Source organism: Callithrix jacchus, chromosome 8, assembly GCF_049354715.1.
Source record: "Callithrix jacchus isolate 240 chromosome 8, calJac240_pri, whole genome shotgun sequence".
In the NCBI taxonomy this organism is placed as follows: Eukaryota; Metazoa; Chordata; class Mammalia; order Primates; family Cebidae; genus Callithrix; species Callithrix jacchus.
The window spans coordinates 91,606,030-91,625,805 of NC_133509.1; the positions used below are offsets into that span (position 1 = coordinate 91,606,030).

The window sequence follows — 19,776 nt, forward strand, 5'->3', positions numbered from 1 at the left end:
GAGATATCTTGCCAGCATCTATTTCCTTTTTCCCTCTTCCCAGCAGCCCCTAGTTTTCTTTTGGGGATCAACAAAATTTTGTGGAAGCTGACCTCACTGCATGCCATTTAGGGGTAGTATAGACAGCATAGGCCAAGCGGATGATCACATCCTATCTCCTTGACTAGAGCAATAGAATCAAGGGTAGATGCCTGAAGTGAGCAGTCCAGTGATTGTAAATGCTTTCCTGGGAATGCTGAAACAAAGTAGCTCTCTCTATCACACACACAAAAAACAAAAGTATATGAATCCAAGATGGAGCTGTGAGCAGCCATCTTGGGAGTAGGAGTAGAGCCAGCTTTAGGATGAAGCTGACGGGAAGAGATGAAAGAACTCAGGTTTTGGGGATATCTTTGAGACATTAGACAAAGCCTCATCTAAGGTACCTTTATCTCTGGGTTTTTCAGTTATGTAAGCTGACACATTTTCTTTACTGTATTGTTTACTTTCAATCTGGGTGTAACCTAAATGTTTTCCTTTCAGCAAAGGGTTTGTGCTGCCAGGAAGAGCCATTAAGATGCTCTGTGTTGGCTGGGGGCAGTAACTCACGCCTGTAATCCCAGCACGTTGAGAGGCCAAGGGAGGTGGATCATTTGAGGTCAGGAGTTCGAGACCAGCCTGATCAACGTGGTGAAACCCCATCTCTACTAAAAATAGAAAAATTGACCAGGTATGGTGGCAGGCACCTGTAATACCAGTTTCTTAGGAGGCTAAGGCACAAGAATTGCTTGAACCTGGGAGGTGGATGTCGCAGTGAGCCAAGATCATGCCAGTGCACTCCAGCCTCGGCTACAAAGTGAGACTCTGTCTTAAAAAAAAAAAGATGCTTTGTGTTGTAATGATGACCTTTTTTTCCTGAGATGGGGTCTCACTATGTTGTCCAGGCTGATCTTGAACTGCTGGACTCAAGCTATCCTCCTCTGTCAACATAAACCTCCAGAGTAACCAGGTCTACTGGCACACACCACCATACCTTGTCTAATATTTTAATTTTTTTGTAGAGACAGGGTCTTGCTATGTTGCCCAGGCTGGTATCAAACTTCTGGACTCACATGATCTTCCTGCTTCAGCCTCATGAGTAGCTAGAACCACAGGTGTGAGCCACTGCACCCAGCTGACCATTCTTTTTGACAAGATCATGAGATAAGCAGCAGCAGGATCTTATGCTGGGAAGGTACTTTCAAATGTAGCAGAAAATAATATCTCCAGATGTTGGTCTAGGGCTTTTAGTCCAGGTTCTTCCAAGAATCCCTCTTGTCATAGGATGTTAGGCCGTTTTCATGATTAAAAGTCTCACTATTTTAACTTGCTCCTGATTTATTCATCATCTATACTACATGAAAGAAATTAATGAATAAAAATTCACTAACTAAAGAAATAGCCTAATATAAATGTGAGAAAGGTTTATTCCAGCCAGAGTAAGTTTTTCATTGTCAAAAGTCAAAGAAGAGTATAAAATTTCTTTCTATTTCACAAATACTCCTGGAGTTTTAGCTTGTGCCAGGAGCCCTGCTGGATCCTCTAGGTACAACAGAGGCAGGTAAGACATAGTCCAAACTTCGAGAAGTGGCCTTTAGGCCAGATGCTAAAGATTAGACAAGGGCTTAAATTAGATTAGCAAGAGTAGCTAATATTAGCTGCTATGATGACATAAAACAAATATCATCATAATAGTATAATATGGTTTGAAAAAATGGGAAAGACCACATGATTAGGAGAGAATGGGAAAGGACAAAGGCAGGATTCGTGGAGCTGCTGGCATCTGAGCTGGGTCATGGAGAATAGCTGATTCAATAAATCCCTCCTCTCACAGCACTCTGTTCCTTTCTTTCTTAGCAGTTATTTACAATTAGTTCTTACATATTTATTGGCCTGTTTATTTATATGATGGTCTAGGCTTTAGATTCCGTGAGGTGTAGCCTATGGCCCCCTCCGATTTGTTCCCCATTTTATTCCCAGTACAAAGCTCAGTTTGTGATACTTAGTATGTAGTCGATAAAAATCTGTTGAATCAACAAATGAATGGTCAGATGAGTGACCCATACAGTAGATCCCATTACCAGATGCCTGTTAGGTAACAACACTGCGGTAAGCACAGAGCCCATCAAATTTAATATATTCAAGAATGATACCAGATCCATTTATGATAAGTTTTATAGAGGAAGAAATGGAGCCTCATAAAAGATAAATAACTTGTCCAGTGTCATATAACGAACACATGACTGAAGCCATACCAGATAGGTCTAACTCCAAAGTTTGTGTAGTAAGTCACTGCACAATATTGCCTCCTATTTATTTGGTACTTATGCGTACACATCATTTGACACACATTATCTCATTTCATTCACAACCCTGTGAATGAGGTGATATTAACTCATTTAATAGATAGAAAATAGATTTAGAGATGTTTGTTCATTCACTCAACAAATATTTAGATAACCTACCAAATGCTAGGCATTACGCTACCCTCAGAGATAAAATACTGAGACAAAACAGACATCATCCTTGCCCATGTGGAGTTTGAGATCTAATGGGTGAGCAGATGGTAATCAAATGTGCATCAACAGTCTGTGGGAAGTGCTGTGAAGGAATGTTAGAGGGTATCATGTGGGGTGTAGTAATGAGGGGAACCAGCAGTGACTAAGCATCGCTTCCAACCAGGCCTATTTGACTCCAAAGCCTTCAATTATTTTTAATTAAATGAAATTTTTTTTAGAGGTTGGGGCTTGCTCTGTCACTCAGGCTGGAGTGCAGCCTCAAACTCCTGGGCTCAAATGATCCTCCCACCTCAGCCTCCCAAGTAGCTGGGACTACAGGTGCACACCACCACGCCCAGCTCAAAGCCCACCTTAAAACAAAACAAAACAAAAACACACATATTAAAAAAAAAATCCAGGGTGGATAGGATTTGTACAGGCAAAGAGGAAGGACAAGCATGGCCTCCAAATTGCCACCGTCTGGTGTGACTGGAGAGGTAGGGAGATGTGTGTGGAAGAGAACTGTTGCCAAGGCTGGAGAAACGGGAAGAGTGAATGTCATGTTAGGGACTCCCTAATTCAGGAGACAAATGGGAACTATCCAAAAGGTTTTGAATAATTCTCAATCAGAGCTGCATTTTAGGAAGAGTAGTCTAAAAAGCAGAAACTACTAATATTCATAGATAAAGAGAGAGAGAGAGACATATTAACTAGCTAAGTGTGGCACTTGAAGCACAAAGTTTAATTGATGTTACGGCTTTTATGTCAGTGTATTAGTTAGGATAAAGGTTTAGCTTTAGACGGAAGCTTATTTCTCTCTCTCATGAAAGTTTGAGCTGGGATGGCAGCTCTGTTCCAGACGCTGTCAAAGGTTCTTTCTATTGTGATGTGAGAGGAAGAGGAGGAAAAGATGACTTGCCTTTTAAGGATACAGCCAGTTGGTTGAGCACACGCTTTCGCTCAGTCCACCTTGGCCAGAGCTTAGTCTTATGACTACAGTCAGCAGTTAAGGAGGCTTGGAAGTGTCGTCTATGTTTTGGTTGGCTGAGTGCCCTAGGTCAAAAGTCTATGACTATAAAAAAAGGGGGGTGTTGATTATGAGGGGCTGGCTGGCACCCTCTGCCACACTCAGTACACTCCTCTTCCCAGAATGAGCAAATTTGGTGGTTCATTTACTTTTATTAGAAAAAAATTCCAAATTTAAAAATAATGTTGATGGTTATTACTAGTCAAATTTTTTTAAAAAATTCTTTTTAGCCAGGCACAGTGGCACATACCTGTAATCCCAGCTATCCTGGAGGCTGAAGTAAGAGGATCACTTGAGCCCAGGAGTTTGAGTCTAGTCTGGGCAACGTAGTGAGACCCCATTTCCGTAAAAAAAAAAAAAAGTTTATACATACTACAGAGAGCTAAACAACATTTGTCAGCTTTTGGTTCTATTAATTAAACAAAAAAGCCAAATTCATCCAATTTCATATATAATTATCAGGAAAAACGATATCTGAAAACAAGTTACCTGCAAAATAAGCAACTGAGTTATACATGATCCAGTTTTATGCCCTAAGACTGCAGAAGATGCTTTTGGACACTTTGATATTAACATTGATATTATTGATATTAATATTTCATATTAGTATTGCATATATTTTTATTTCCCGTTAATTTCCCAGGAAAAAGTGGCAACCCATTCCCAACTTGAAGATTTCTCATTGTTTTTACCAAACTTAAAGAACCAGCAGCCAAGAGAGAAGTGCCTCGAATTGCGGATGGGCTGTTACCTTTTCGGTAGGTCCTATAGTGAGAGTTGCCTTCTCTGTGAACTAAAGACAGAAAGGAGACTCAGGGGAGGGTCAGGAATGGACTGATGTTCTTCCTGTGTCATGGTTAACAGGAACCCACAGTACCCACTCCACAGATGAAAGCATTTTGGCTGTCTTGGGCAGTCCTTAATTTTAGTTCATTTTCCTGTACCTATTTATTTGATAGCTCATTAATTGCCTTGGAGCAGAGAAAATGTTTCCTTTAAGAAGGTTAAACAAAGAGTTTATTGACATAAGTGAATTGGTTGAAGAAAACATTATTAAGTAAAAGGCACTTATTTAAACACCAAATTAATCATTTAAAGGCAAATTAGAGGTCATATCTCCCCCTAAATAAATAATGTTAACCAGTAATGAGATATCCATTTTAGATTATAAGCATACTTACAGGTTTGGGCTGCTGGCTGCAGTGTGCCTTAGCTTTCCAACTTTATTCAGGGTCTGTAATTACACTAATGTTTGAAAATTGCAACATTTTAAACTACAGTATGTTTTCTCTACAATATGTTATTTTTCATTATGTGATTCTTTTAAAAAATTGAAAGCATCCCTTTTATCCCAGCAGAAGAGAAGACTTATGCTCTGAGAGAAGATTTTCTAGCAGTGGAAACAGATTCACCTCTGGTGCTGCTTCAAGTTACTGAACTTATCAAACAGGCTGGTGTACAAGTGCCCTTGGCCTTGCCTTGGTAGCTCTGGCTGGGCCACAGGTAACTTCCCAATGTTGTAGGTGGGACTGTGTGCACAGACCACACCCAAACCTCTTTCAGGATGCTTCTATGTAAGCTTCGGAGACTGAAGAGAAACATACAATTTTTGTTGTGCAAATGTTGGTGTCCCTGAAGTTGTCTGGTGTTTCAGCTTTGGATTTTTCCCTATGACACCTTCCCTTGGAGGGTGTCATAGCTGCCTACCGACATCCAGCCACACACCTTTTCCATGAAGGCACATGGGCAGTGCCCAAAACCCTGCTCCACCGCTGGGTTCGCATTAGCCGGCCTCCCAACCACGATGACTGTTAAGTGTTGACAGGTACCAGAGATTCACGCTCCAGGCTCTTCCATAGCAAAACGACACTGATGCCAGCAGCTTTGTTCCACGCCACACTGCAGTTTTTTTTTTAGCCAGACAGAAGTCAGGAAGTTTAAGGTTAGTTAATCAAATCTGACATTAGCCCACCCTGATGATCAGATCATCAGATGGTCCAGCAGATTCTCCTTTTTGTGCCCTTATGAAGAAGATGGAAAAAAAGAATCCCAATGGAGGATAATTTGAATTGATGTCTTTTTTTTTTTTTTTTTTTTTTGAGTGTCAGTTCTCATCTGACTTTTTAAACCTTGTTGAAATCAATTATTCTTGCTGTTATAATAACCACCTTGGTTTTGCATGTTTTATCAATGAATACTGTTCATCTCAAGTCACTGCTGCCCTTATTTGGGCAACTTATGAGTTTTGAAGGCATGGGTCTAAATTCAGACTTTTCAGCCTTGAGATAACTGGAGATGTCATCCAACAAGCTCATCCTCAATGTTCCTGCTGCAGACTAACCAAACTTATGGTGTCCTCCCAATTGCACTCCCTTTCTTTTTCTCAACGGAGACGAGTGACCCCGCTTATGATAAATTGTACATCAGAAAAGACAGATCTCTATGATGTGGGCGGGCAACATAATTTAAGATTCTGCAGGCTTCTGGTCAGTCCATCATTTTAAGGATAAGAAATGGAAAAAGAAAAGTTGGTTCAAGGCATCCTGATACTGCTCATTAACTGGGAGACAAAAAGGAATAAAATAGGACTTTTTTTTGACGATTTCAGGTCCTCTCCCTGACTTGCCCACTCCATACCCCTCCCCCCGGTTAGACATTTAGACAGAAAGAAAGGCACTTTGTGTTTAAGGTTAATCAAGTTTCAGTACAATTTTTTTTTTTTTTTTTTTACAAACTGGAATCACACTAATCTTTTTTTCTTCCTCTAATGTGTGGCTGTTGAAATCCTCAGCTGTGATAAATTAAGCTACTTATTAATCTAATTATCGTACATTCATCCTAGAAACTTTCATGTGACTTGAAAAGGCTATTCAACCTTTTCCCTCCCCTCCTAGAAAGGGCTCAACCTTGCACCAATTAAGATCATTCTGAAGTAAGGCTTTAAAAAAGCTTTCTCTAATCACCCAATGGAACATGGACCAGTGGAAACCAAACTCAGAGCTCTGGGAAAAAGTTTAGCATTCCTTTCTGTCTGCCAACTTTTATGGTTTCATTGCACAAGGGAGGAAGACTTCATTTTCCTATTTAGTTGTTCCTTCGCTGACCTCCAAATAAAGTCCATGTAATTACAGAGCAAATAAAGTTGCAGCATGTGTTTTAAAAATCAATTGCTATCTTGGACTATAGAAATGTAACAATGCACAGATTTGCCGGAAAATACCCAGTACCAACCATACGAACTAAACCCTGTACTGTATCTGTACAATGGAGTAGTTTTGACCCCCAAAGCACATATTTACTATGCAGATTTTTAAAAGGGCTTCTTTTATGACTTAACTATTGATATTAAAATGTCCCCATCCTAATAAAAGTTCAATTTGGGATTAAAAATATGTTGCAAATGTATCATATCTTAAACATCCATTCATTGCCAAATGCCTTACTTCTTTTTTTTTAATGATGGCATAAATGTAGCTATTTTACATTCAAATTAAACTAGCTATTAATTTGAATGCAAAGCAGCTCAATGTACAGGATGCAATTTCAATGACAGGTTTACTCCAAGACAGAAAGCAGGAGATAGTCAACATGGGTAAGTCCAAGCAGTTTGGCCCCTACTCTTGGTGCCTGGCAAACTTGCTCACTGTGAATAGTTTTTGAAGTGAAGATTAAAAGAATGGAATTATAAAGTATAATTACATTTTATTGAAACTCTAGAAATCAGAAAAAATTCAGCAGGAAACTTTTAGTGAAACATGATGTGTTGTCATTATCATTAAAAGATAAAAGTTCCATACTGTTTTTATCTGTTTATTTGGAAGAAATCCAGCCTTTACAGTTATGCAGGAAACAAAAAACGGGAATGCAGGAGTAATTATTAAAACTGTGTGATTTGTTATCTCAGCTACTGTCTTTCCAAATGGTAATGCGATATCAGCAGCTGCAGACGGTTGCTGATTTCCTCTATTAGTAAACAAGTGCTTTGGAGACCTGTGTGAGGCACTTTAAGCTCGCTACTCCCCGAAGTGCTGTCAGGCTTAACTACTAATCCATGGTATTTCAGAGCACTGGAAATTCATCTTTATAAAACCTGAACAAAAAAGGGAAAAAAGCCTGGAGGGCATGAGCTCCCTCTGGTGAGACAAATGACATGTTCATTTATTAATGAAACAATAACCCTGGAAAAAGGATCAAAGCACATTCCATCCTCACTTTACAATCCCCAATTTTCTCAGGCCAAACCATTTAATTGAGCCATGACAATGGAATACTTAATTGTTGCCTTAAAGTTTTGAAGAAGCGACTTCTTCAGCATCAATGTGAATTTCAGGATTATTATCCAAATATGGTGTAGCCAGATTAAAGATGGTGGAATTTGATTCATCCTCCACTGGGCAGGGGCGCTTCTTGCTGGCAGAAGAGGTGTTTTCTTGAACATGCTTGCAGTGCCCACCTCAGATGCCCCTTGCCTGGTGGCTGCTTTCAAAGGTTGCTTCCTCATGATGGGTTCCTTTCTCATGATGAATTCAGGTTCTTTCTGCCATGTCCCCTGGATGTGGGACACAAATGAGGAACAGGAAGGAGTCAATCTCAGAACCTAGGCATTTAAGGAGTTTGAGACAACGCAACATGGAGCCCCTTATTAAATCTTGACGGGCCCATAGCATCCACAATCGTAATGGGAAACTCACTTACATTCCCCCTGGGTTATTCACCAATTGTGTCTGAGAGTGATTTCATCCACCAAAAACAAACACACATGTAAAATTTTTTTAAAAATGAAAAGGTCTGTATTTAATTTCAGTATATTAACTCGATCTCATATCAGCATTCTAGTTTGACAGTTTTTGTTTGTACTCGAATAGTAACGTTTCTGGAGTTTACTTGACTGTTGTTTTTCAAATTAATCAAACTTTCAGGAAAGTCTTAAGACACCGAGGTTGGGCGGCTTCAGAAGATGCTTGTTGACTGACTGGACAAAGAAGACAGTGAAGATTTTATATGTAATCTCTAAGACTCATCTGTCTTACACGTAAGCATTCTAGGCCAGCTTGACTCTAAGGCCGATTTTCTATCATGTGGCATAATTTGGGGTTTATAAATGGAATTTCTTTTACTGTACATTTGCTCATATTCATTCCTCAGGAGATCCATTAATCCAGTGAAAACTAGTAGTCAGAAATGAAGGCTGTAAGCAATAAAAATGCTCATGTTTCTGAGTTCTAGAACAACATCTATCTTACTAAGTCTTACTGGGAAATGGATAATAATGTACTTTGAGATGATTTTCATTACCTTTACCTAGGATCTTTCTTTTTGATCTGCTTTTGAATACCAGCCTTATAAAAGTCTTTTACTTCCCTAGCTTATTAGACTTATAGGTAAATATTAGAGTCATGAGTATATTTATGTTACATTTCAGTAAAGTTCCTGGGAAAGAAGGAAGAAAAGTCTCTATAAATAAATTTCTGTAATAAGACTAACATTTTGAAATACTTCCATTTAGCTTGGCCTCTTTGTAGTAAACTGGCCTCTTTTCTGCAGTATAATTGTTTGGACTGCATACAGGGGGTTGATGGTGATTCAAAGTATGTAGTACATATAGCTTTACCTCAGCCCTTTGGGAGAACAGAGAACCCTCTACATTGACAATCAACACCGTCTGGCCCAAGAGCCAAAGGGAGTTTCAAATGGAAGGGATGCACCTGAAGCAGCAGAACAGTTAGTTTTTCAATCTTCCCCTTATCTTCCATCCCTAAATACGGAGCATTTATTTTAAAAAATACACACGTAGGGAGGATTCACGGGCTTAGTATGTAAGCATTCAAAGTGCCATGACATTGATGACCAAACTAAGTTTCACATAAGCCAGGGCTGAGACAGAGTAACTGACATTTACATCTGCTGGCAGATGTATTTCTGCCCTCCACATGCACATTCCACTCATATTTATATCATTCATTCACTCAATGACCTGCCATTACCATTAGTCATTTCATGACTATTGATGGAGGCTCTACTGCATATGCATCATAACATAACAAAAGATATAGCTGAAGTTATATGTATTTTAGTAAGATACATGGAAACTGAAAATGTATATAGGAGAGGGAAGCAGAGGAGGGTAGGAGATAAATAACACAAAGATGGAAGTATATTTCTTCTTTGACGCTATTTTCATAAGGGGCAAAGACCCTTTGGTGTGTGTCTGTTGAACGTGTGATGGAAGTCTTCATTCAACAGCATCTATCAAGCAACTGCCACATCTCATATACTGTGTGGAATTCTTACACCAGGAAAGAGGCGCTGCCTCTGCCTCTCAGGATCTTCCATTCAGTAGTCTGGCTGGGTGCACGTGATATGCCTACATAGAACAATTAATGCAAGGTGGATGACTAGACTCCAGATTGAAGGGTAGAGTCGGCAACTACAAAATGAATTGTAAATTTTATAGGTTTCATGATGTGGTCAAAGCGGATCACCTGAAAGTTGACGCTTAGTCTTCCTACCTCCCATTTTGCTGGGAAGTACGTACTCTGGGAAGGAAAGACGACAAGAGGCACACACACAGGTGCATACATTCACCTTTTGGCCCTTCTCATCTCCCACCCTTATGAGCTTTGTTCCTTGAAGAGAGAAACAAGCTCATTATTAAGAGTTAGTGTAATGTTTGATCATCTTTACTGTCTGTCATAGCAGATATATAAACTGATATTCCTGGATAATGGTGAATAGCCCTATTCTTTAAAGTTGCGAAATGGAAGATTACTGACATACTTAGTAGGAATTTAAATTAGGTAAAATACATATGTATATATGGTTACATGAAAACCTTTAATAAGAACTAAGAGCTGGGAAAAAGAAAAACAAAACTGTGGTGTTCCTTGCCACCTCTGCTGCCCGAGTAACAAAAAAATGAAAACAATCCTAAACCATGAACATGTGAGGAGAAGTAAAGATATAATTTTTTCCCATCATGACTACTTAGAATTAATTTGAGATTCCTAGGATTTCTTAAAGTTTTAAGATAGAATCTAAAATATTTTCTCTTATGTTTCCTGGTATGCTGGTGTGCTAATAATGGGTAACCCTACACCATTTTTGCATCAGAGTCTAAGATGGGGCTGTTTGTCTCTTCTACCCTTTACTAACAAATTTGCTATCTGAATGTCCTGCTATGAATTCAAGTTCTATTTTTGTTCTATTTCCCCAAATTCTGTTGCTAGCATAGAGGGTCTCTAATAACATCCTAACCAGTTTTACTTCAGGGCAATTATTTCTTTTCAGAACTCTGAGGTCTATTTAAATTCTCCCAAATGTAACACAGGAATAAGGAATATGTATTTTCTCTCTAGGTTCTCCTTGGTCCATTTTCATTTTATCAAATGCCAAAAGGAGCTTAGAGTGAAGAATACTTAGGAAATATCTAAATGATTCTGAGTAAACTGTTTCAAATAAGGCCATGACTCTTTATTTAAATTACACATCAAAAAAGGAACAAAATAAAGATTCTTCTTGAAAAAAATTATACAAAAGACAATGTTGTGCTTACTGTCTATTACTTGTTTACTGAACTTAATAAAGAAAGGAATGGTAGCTCAGTAATTGCTGAAATAATTAGTTGTCAATATTTAATAAAGTCAAATGATAAACCCTAACCCAAATCATTTATTTTCTTACTCTCTGAGGTTGAGGATTACATTTAATGTTACTATAAATTATGGAATATATAAAATAAAAAAGTCTTAAAATTTAGATATTGCATTATTTCACATAAAATACATTTAATAAGAAATATTTTAATTAATAATTCAATACTTTTTTCTACTTAAAATATATCCTTCCCTAATATCTAAGGTATTACGTATAATAATTTTTAAAGTTGCCATTATATTTTTAAAGCAAGTAGTAACTCAGAAACAAATACTTATCTTCTCAGTTACCTTTGCACTCTCCAGTACATTGGACACATGATTTTATTATAAAAATAAGCTAATTTTGTTGAGTATATATACATGATGACAATAGTATCAATATTAGATAACACACAAAATAATGTCTATCTCCTGCTTGAGTAATTTCTGGTTGCACTAAATCATGTACTTCTGTAGGTGCTGTGTTTATATTAGGTGTGAGCAAGAGGTGATGATACAACTGCTGGGCACAAATGTTGACACGTTCTCAGTTTTGGGGAAACAAAATGACTTCTATGGTCTATTTGTGGGGAATGCAGAGGACAGTTACATCACTCTAAGTAGCTGAAATATCAAATGTGTTGATCATTTTGGAATTTATTGCTATATTTCTAAAATGCAGGTTGCTTACTTAACATGATAAACACTGGATGTTACTGAAATTCATTTATTTATTTGCACATTTATGTCTTAGTGATGAAGAAGTCCTAGAAGGTCTTCAAAAAGAGAATATATTTCAGCAGAGAGGCAAACGTAATACATTTTTATCACGGAAAGCAGATCTAGCCACAGAACTGGGTCTTGAAGCTGTTTCCCACAGCCCTCTGCAGCCAGGGATGGCCTCTAGGAGGACCAGCCTCAGGAAGGTGAAGGGTGCCTCAAGAGCACCCTTGCCCAATCCAACAGCAAGGAACAAAATGAGAGCCAATGAACAAAATGGAAAATAACTTTCCCAGACCAGAGAGAAAACACTTGGCATTCCTGAGGAACAGCTGCTTGCTGTTAGAAGTTTATGGTAATAAACTAAACTGGGTGAGCACTTCCTAAGAAGAAATATTTAATTATCCTGCTCACCATTATGAGGAACTTCTGCCACTCTTCAGGTTATTATACAGTAAATAACCATTTTTCTAAAGGACAGAGCTGTTTTAATTATATGACAATGAATGCATAATTATTATGTTTGTTAGGAATGAATCACAAGACAACAGACTTGATATTACTGCTCTGGTTAGTGCATCTTAATTACTTTTTCATTTATTTTGCATATAAAAGGTATTTGCTAATTGTCTTTGCTGTAAATATGCAAAATATAATTAGTCATTCATAATTCTTTATGTGTTATCTAACTGTACATTTGTTTCTAAGGAACATATATTAAAGTGTGAATATTTAATGGGCTTTTTTTGTGTGAATTCTTTTTTTTTAGACAAAGTTTTAAGTAAATATTAGGCATGTAAAAGTTTTAACTCTATTCTTAGAGGAAACTTGTGTTGTGAAAAAATGGAGACCAGAAAATATGGAGTTATGGAGTGAATGCCAGACTATGTGGAATTTAAACATATTTTCACGTGAAGACACTGATGACAATGGGAAGTATTCTTTACTAAGCCTTTAAATTAACCTTTTAGCTACTCACCCAAGCTACTCAGATAAATCTTTAAGCATTACGAATTTTAACTTAAGTTTTTACATATTTGTGAAGCTACTTACCAGAAGAAGAGAAGAAATCCATGATTGTGCTCAAACATGCTTCTTCTTTTTTTTTGAGACAGAGTCTTGCTCTGTCACTCAGGCTGGAGTGCAGTGGCATGATCTTGGCTCACTGCAACTTCTGCCTCCCGGGTTCAAGCAATTCTCCTGCGTCAGCCTCCTGAGTAGCTGGGACTACAGGTGGACGCCACCAAACCCAGCTGATTTTTTGTATTTTTAGTAGAGATGGGGTTTCACCATGTTAGTCAGGATGGTCTCAATCTCCTGACCTCGTGATCCACCCACCTCAGCTTCCCAAAGTGCTGGGATTACAGGCATAAGCCACCACGCCTGGCTGAAACATGCATTTTTAAGTGCTCCAAATAACTTGCTTATATCTGCTTAAAACACTGGGCAAACACTCTTGAAACACTAAAATCTTAATTATGAGTACTATATTAAATCTATGTAATTGGCAGTATTTGAGAAGGTTCTTTTTAAAAGCTTGTCAGTGACTATAATGAGAGTGTCATGAGGTAAACCCACCATGAGGTTTCTTGCAGACTTACCGCCGTCTCAAAAGTGAACCACACTGGCTATATTCTCAGTCTTAGGGTGAAATTTTCCTTCTTCTTTTTTTTTATTATCTGGAAACAGCATTTGGACTAGTTTTTTCTATGTTTATTACTTTTATATGAACGAACATTTCTGGGAACATCTTAATGCACTCAGATTCATCACAGTGACTGATTGGTTAAACTGTCCACGTGTTTTCAAAATGGTATAGATATCAGGAGCATTGACCAATGATTACAATTTTTCTTTTCACTTGTCCCATAAAATCCTGCCCGTCCATCCTGCTGATGCATGTCACATTCCACTTTCTTCACCTCAAACATTTGATTTACTAACCGGTTGTACTGTTAATCCCATGTCATGACACTTCTATTCACTTCTGCTTTTCAAATGAAAGCAGCTTCCTATGAAGATAAAGCTAGGTAAAATCTATTGTTAAGAGGAGAATAACTTGAATGCAGCTATCATATCAAAATGAAAACACACTTCTGCTCTCTTCACCCACTAGACGTCCTGAATGCTTTCCTTAATGATGGAGTCTAATAGGACAGCTGATGAAAATACAACTGATGATCATTTTTTCTTCAGAAATAACCCTGCTCTGTAATTGCTGCTATTTATGTTTGGCAGATCTTTTGAAAGGAACATATATAAAAACAAAGTGATGGGAGGGTATGAATTAGAAAAGAACTAGTAAACATTTTTTAGAAAACTGTGATATGAATAAATTATATTGATTTCTGTTTATCACAAAAAAATCTGGAAGCTTTACATAAAGCTTTTTAAACTAGCACTTGCAAGAACCATAATTGCTATACGGTTTTCATTGTGAGATTTTCTTTTGGGTTCCTTTTTTGTTTTTTCACTTTCAGAATAGTCAAAAAAAGTGAAACACATATTTCAAATAACATTTCACTTGTGTGCAAAAGTTGTGGAGCTAACAACCTCTCTACCAAAATCCCAATCTTAAAAACTTGGTTTCCTATAATGAAACAACTTAATTTGATGAGGTGGGGAAATGAAGAGTATTGTGTAAAAAGATAATAATTTTATTGTATAATCTGAAATAGTGAAATACGCATCCTTGAATCCCTTTAATAGGAAATGTTTCATATGTTTTATGTGTGTATCCATACCATTAAGAAGGTTTGAAAATTAAATTTCCATCTGTATTTTCAAACACTTTCATTTTTAACAAGAAGCAGCATAAAAAAATAATTTTGTTTGTAATTTTTATAAGCTTCTACATTCTTTAGTGATCCAAATACATAGGAATGACCAGAAAATTTACTGTGCTATTTGAAATGTGACTAAATGTTCTAAAGAACAACCGGCAACAGGCCTCAGGTAGAAACAAGAATCTAATTTTTCATCTTAGCAAAAAAAAATTTTGATGACATTGTGTAACATGCAAGCATTTAAGACACTGGAACATTCTCGACTTGCCTTCAGTGATGACGAGGATCACTATCTGTCCCCCTTTACAAGAAGTTTGAGAGAGTAATCGCTTGAGGGGCTTTTGGTCTTTTAAAAATAATCCTTATCAAGCACCTATTTCACAAAGAATCATGTCAGAATAATAAACACAGTCTTCCCAGTAGCATTATGCAGCATAAAATTCAGAAGAATATAAATGTGAAGAATGACTGGCCGTGAATAGATGTTAGGAAAGTAAAAGCTATAAAACCTTTCTCTCGGCTTATTGACTACAAAATTCCTAGTCCTTTGTATTTTTCAACATTCTAGATATTTTTACATAGAATGTTCCAAAATATATGTTAATTAAAATCATCTTTACAAGAGCTAAGAAAGAAAACATCCCTATCTTGTGGGTTCTGAATTGCATGTAGTGGAAAGGAACCACCACCCCATTGACCTTAGTCAATTAACTATAGGCTCTCAATGTTCACAACTTAAATGTTAAAACACTCAAGGGAAGGGATGGGAAATGTCCCATGGAAATGTCTTAATCATGTTTATAAATCTATGGACATAGTAAATAAATATCCTTAAAGTGAAAACCCTTAAGACATTCCTGGAGGAAATACCTTTCATCTAATGCTATCTTACTGTTAAGAGGATCTGTGTGTAAGCACGTGTGTGTACACACATATTATATACATAGATGCATATGTGTATGTGTATATATGTGTGCATACTGCATACACAAATATATATGTGTATATATAATGTATATACACACATCTTAACAGATTCACACATACATATATATTGTGTGTATATACATACAAATTTTATACATACATACACTTCTATGTATTCTAACCTCCCATAACGACTCGATCTAAATCTATCAAATAATGAAAGATCCCAATGGCAATCAGCATGACTTTCATGAACTTTGTCCCTTTGTTTTCACATTTTCTGTTAATTAGAATTTGAAGTCAGGAGATGAGAAACTAGTTCATTTACCTTTTTTTTTCAATATCCAAGCTCTACTTCCTTTCACTTTGTCTCCAAAAATGTTGCAATCCTTTACAGTCTAATCAACTTCTGTTACATGGTGCCATTATTTGTCCTCTGAAAAATGGTCTCAGCAGATCATCTGAAGAGCCAAACCTAAAATATCCTACTTTCTAGAAATAAAAATAGCGTCTACTCTGGTTTTAGACAAAGTCTTTGGGCTGGGGGGAAAATATCTGCCTAAGAAAAAACAAACACTCTTTCTACTCTGTGTTTGTGTTTGCATGGATCAATTGTGAGACAAACAACATTCATTGACAGTTGCTGGCCATGAGTCTGTCTGTTTGAAATACCTTAGTCAGGAGAAGTACCACAAACTGAACCGAACAATCTCTCACAAAACATCTGCAACCATCTGACCCTGGCCTTAACCTTTAAATCTATCTTTTCATATTCATCTCAAAAGACCTTGTCAATGGCCAAGGAGACTCAAGAAAAGGATTCTTCAACAAACAAAAAAGATACAGAGGAAATTCAACCCAGATTAGGTGGCAGAAGATAATACAGTTTGCTCATTTTTATTCTGCTGCTCAAACTGGAGTTGAATTCATTTTCACTTTATCTTTATTCATGTTATTTAAACATAACATTCATTAGGATTGTGAACTGCAACAGATAGAAGAGAACAAAACTACTCGCCAAATTTGTTGGGCATCTGTTCCCACTAGAGGCGGCCCCTTGCCAGCTCCACATCATGTCATTTTTTTCCCCTGAATTCATTTCAAAGTCAATCCATCAGTTTATGAACTGTTTGATCAAACTTGTCATTAACCAAGTGAAACATTTAATTTGTATTAACGAAAATGGGACAAATAATTAGTACAGGGATTAACCATTTCACTTTTTTTCCCCTGCATTTTATTTATCAAACCTGTTCATTATTGATATAACTTCTTCATGTGACACTACATGGTTTCTCCTGAAATAATGGGAAACATTTTCAAAAAATGAAAATGCATAGGAACCGATGGCTGTTAAAAAAAAAATCCATGCAAATAGCTAGATCTTACAGCCACCACTGGTAACTGCTAATTTCTAGTTGCTATCTTCATTAAGATAGAGCATCAGCTTCTCAAAGGCAAAGAGACTGAATTGAGCCAACGGGCCAAAGGCTTATAAGAAAATTACCACAGCTATATTAAGCATCAAGAAAGATTTTATTTTCATTTTTTGAATAAAACTAAAATTTCATTTTAGTTTCCAACCATACTCTAACAAATGGTGTAAATAACTTACCGCAAAGAACTCGCCTCCTCTCTATATTTGCTTGCAATGTTTATTTTAGTTTTGCCAGCCCAAATTGCCCTTTATATAACACATGCATTAGAAATAGAACCATTGCTGTTGGTGGGTCTTTTTGCTCTTGGGAAGACTTAGTCATCATCTCGTGCAATTGCTGTGACCGTGACCTCATTGGGCATTTGTCGGCATAGCTATGACAATTTGTTAATGAACTGTTTTTGTTTTTAATTGCTTACTTAATTATGGAGCACCAACATAATAGCATTTCTAATTTGTACCATAATTGCATGCAGAGATGAAATGTTGTTGTCTATCGTATGCTGCTTCTCATCATCTCTTGTTCATGAAAAATTTTCCAGAGTTATCTTCTTTAATATGATGATATGGTACCAGTAATTTAAATGTACTCCCCTTAAATGCAACTGTGCATGTAAACTAACTTCAGACTCTGTCAATCTTTCTCACACTGAGTGTATATAAAATTACACATGTAAGTGTATGTAAAGTTACTTAAATGTTTTCTATTTTCAATGACATAACACAAACATGAAACAATATCTCCTCTGGCCTATGTACCAAACACTGGCATTTTTGACACTATCTATGACCATAACAGTTTTAAAGAATTGCTTGTAAAATAGCTAATTTAAACTGCATGAGTTCTCCTCACTATTGCATTAACATTACTGCTGCCGTATAGAAAGTTCAAGATTCTATGTGTTGTGTGAATCTGTTTTTAGTATGCTTCAAATCCATCAAGGGAAAATGAAGGCCATGATTCTTCAAAATGGAATCATGGACTAAATTTGAAAGCTCACAGAATTCAACCAAGTTTGTCATCACCTCCATTTGAAAAATTCAGAAAATGAAACTGAGTCTCTGATGAGACAGAGAACAAGTAGAAACTAGGCTTCAGAAGGAAAGTAAAGGTAGAGGCCACTGAAGAAAGTCACCATTGACCTATGTCCTTCTCAATGAAGTTCCTTCTTTACAGTTAGTTCCTACAGAAAAATATATTCAATGCAATATGTTAGTTATGGACCCAACAGCACAGTTCAAAACATGTGTAGCTGACGTATGTTTTCCCCCAAAAAATAAAAGTATTGGGCCGTTCATTGTCATCTACACAAAGAACTGAGTCCTAAAATCCTTTACTCAACTAAATTCTTAATAAGTAAACTGAGACTAACCCTCTAATACCAGATTTGTTAAACAACATGATTTAGGTCCTTGCTATTCATGCACCTTGTACAACTAAAATGACTGGTAAAGCTAGAATCATGAAAGAGTCATTTTATGTAGCTGCTAAATTCCTCTCAAATCTCTTTGCAACTTAACGAGTAAAGAAAGCTCAATGTGTAATGCCGGCTAATGTGGTTTATGCTAGAAAATAGTATCAACCTATCTTTGTAGCTTATCTAAGCCAGGATAATACTTTTAGCCTTTATAGTAGACCCAACTCCATTTTTTCAACTCTTGACTATGTATTTCCTGAAATCCTTTTCCAAAGAGTTAAATTGGATGTGAAATCTGTACTAGGCTATGGAGCTGTCTTTGTTCTAAGTCTCGCCAGCAAAGCCTCGCCTCTGTATCACTTTCACTGCGTTCTGATTGAGCTTGACAGTGTGACAGGAAAGCAAAGGGAGGCAATTCCAAACTGAATGAGAGTCTTTTTCAGCCACACAGCAGCCTCCTCCTTAGCCCCTAAGAAAAAGAGGTAACAGATGCCGATAGCAAAGCATCCCTAACAAAGTCCTAACTTTGATGCAGGCAGAAGAAGGAAAAAAATGTAAAAGATTGTCTCAGCGCCGGAAAATCTTGAATGGAACACAAAGGAAGCAAAATGAGAAAAATCGTGGTGCAGAAAATGGCTGGGAGAGTTATGTAGCTATCGTGCATTTAAAACAGTATTTTACTCTTAACAAGCGGTTAGGATCTACAGAATCTGCTTTGCCAGGTATGGCACAACTGGAATAGTTGCATTATATGGGGCCCAAGCAAAGGTAATCAGTGCTGCTATGATTGCTTGGCATGGAGGATGTTCATGATGAATGCCCTGTCCCTTGGGTGGAAAGTAAAACTCCACTGAAATGACAACTTTATAGTATAGCCATTACCTTTGTACTCTGGGGAGTAGATCCTTTCTGAATGAACAAACTGTTCAGTGGCTATTATAATCTCTTACTTTAATATATTATGTAATTAAGTGGATTGGAGCATCATACATTATACTGCTTTATATATTGAGGGATCTGCACCTGGCCTCATCAAAGTGTGGTTTCTGAGGTACGCTGATCTCTAAAAGTGAACTATGTTAGTTGCATGGCAAAAATTTATTGTAAGATAATAGTACTGAGAATATACTTATACTCATTTCTCTTATTAAGCAACTGATTTAAAATATCAATATCTGTCCAATGCATCTTAATCCTTGTGGCAAGAACATGAATCAAAGTAGAAAATATCAGTTCTATTGGACCAGGGCATTATGAATGTCCATATAGTTTTGAGCCCATTGCTAAGATAAAGACTGAAAACACGAGTG

General features: G+C 37.1%; 1 protein-coding gene and 1 long non-coding RNA gene across 7 annotated transcripts in view; one reads left to right on the forward strand and one right to left on the reverse strand.

Moving 5' to 3' along the window:
- Positions 1-12,631, forward strand: part of LOC100894837 (uncharacterized) — a 140,377-nt gene extending 127,746 nt beyond the window's left edge. For 2 of the 6 annotated variants that reach the window (XR_008474409.2, XR_004729919.3), the window contains 5 exons: positions 523-709; positions 4,187-4,301; positions 4,902-5,046; positions 8,463-8,575; positions 11,932-12,631. Coding sequence is in view for 2 of the 6 variants with exons in the window: in XM_078335995.1 (XP_078192121.1) it covers positions 4,187-4,301; positions 4,899-5,029 (246 nt within the window). In the remaining 4 variants the exon portion in view is untranslated. Of the gene's footprint in view, positions 1-522; positions 710-4,186; positions 4,302-4,898; positions 5,047-8,462; positions 8,576-11,931 lie in introns of all 6 variants that reach the window. The other 4 variants (XR_008474410.2, XM_078335995.1, XM_078335996.1 and 1 more) reach the window with 4 other exon arrangements.
- LOC118144953 (uncharacterized) overlaps positions 6,284-19,776 on the reverse strand; it is a 110,704-nt gene continuing 97,211 nt past the window's right edge. Inside the window, exon 3 of the long non-coding RNA XR_004729922.3 lies at positions 6,284-8,092. This is a non-coding gene — a long non-coding RNA (uncharacterized LOC118144953). The remainder of the gene's footprint in view (positions 8,093-19,776) is intronic.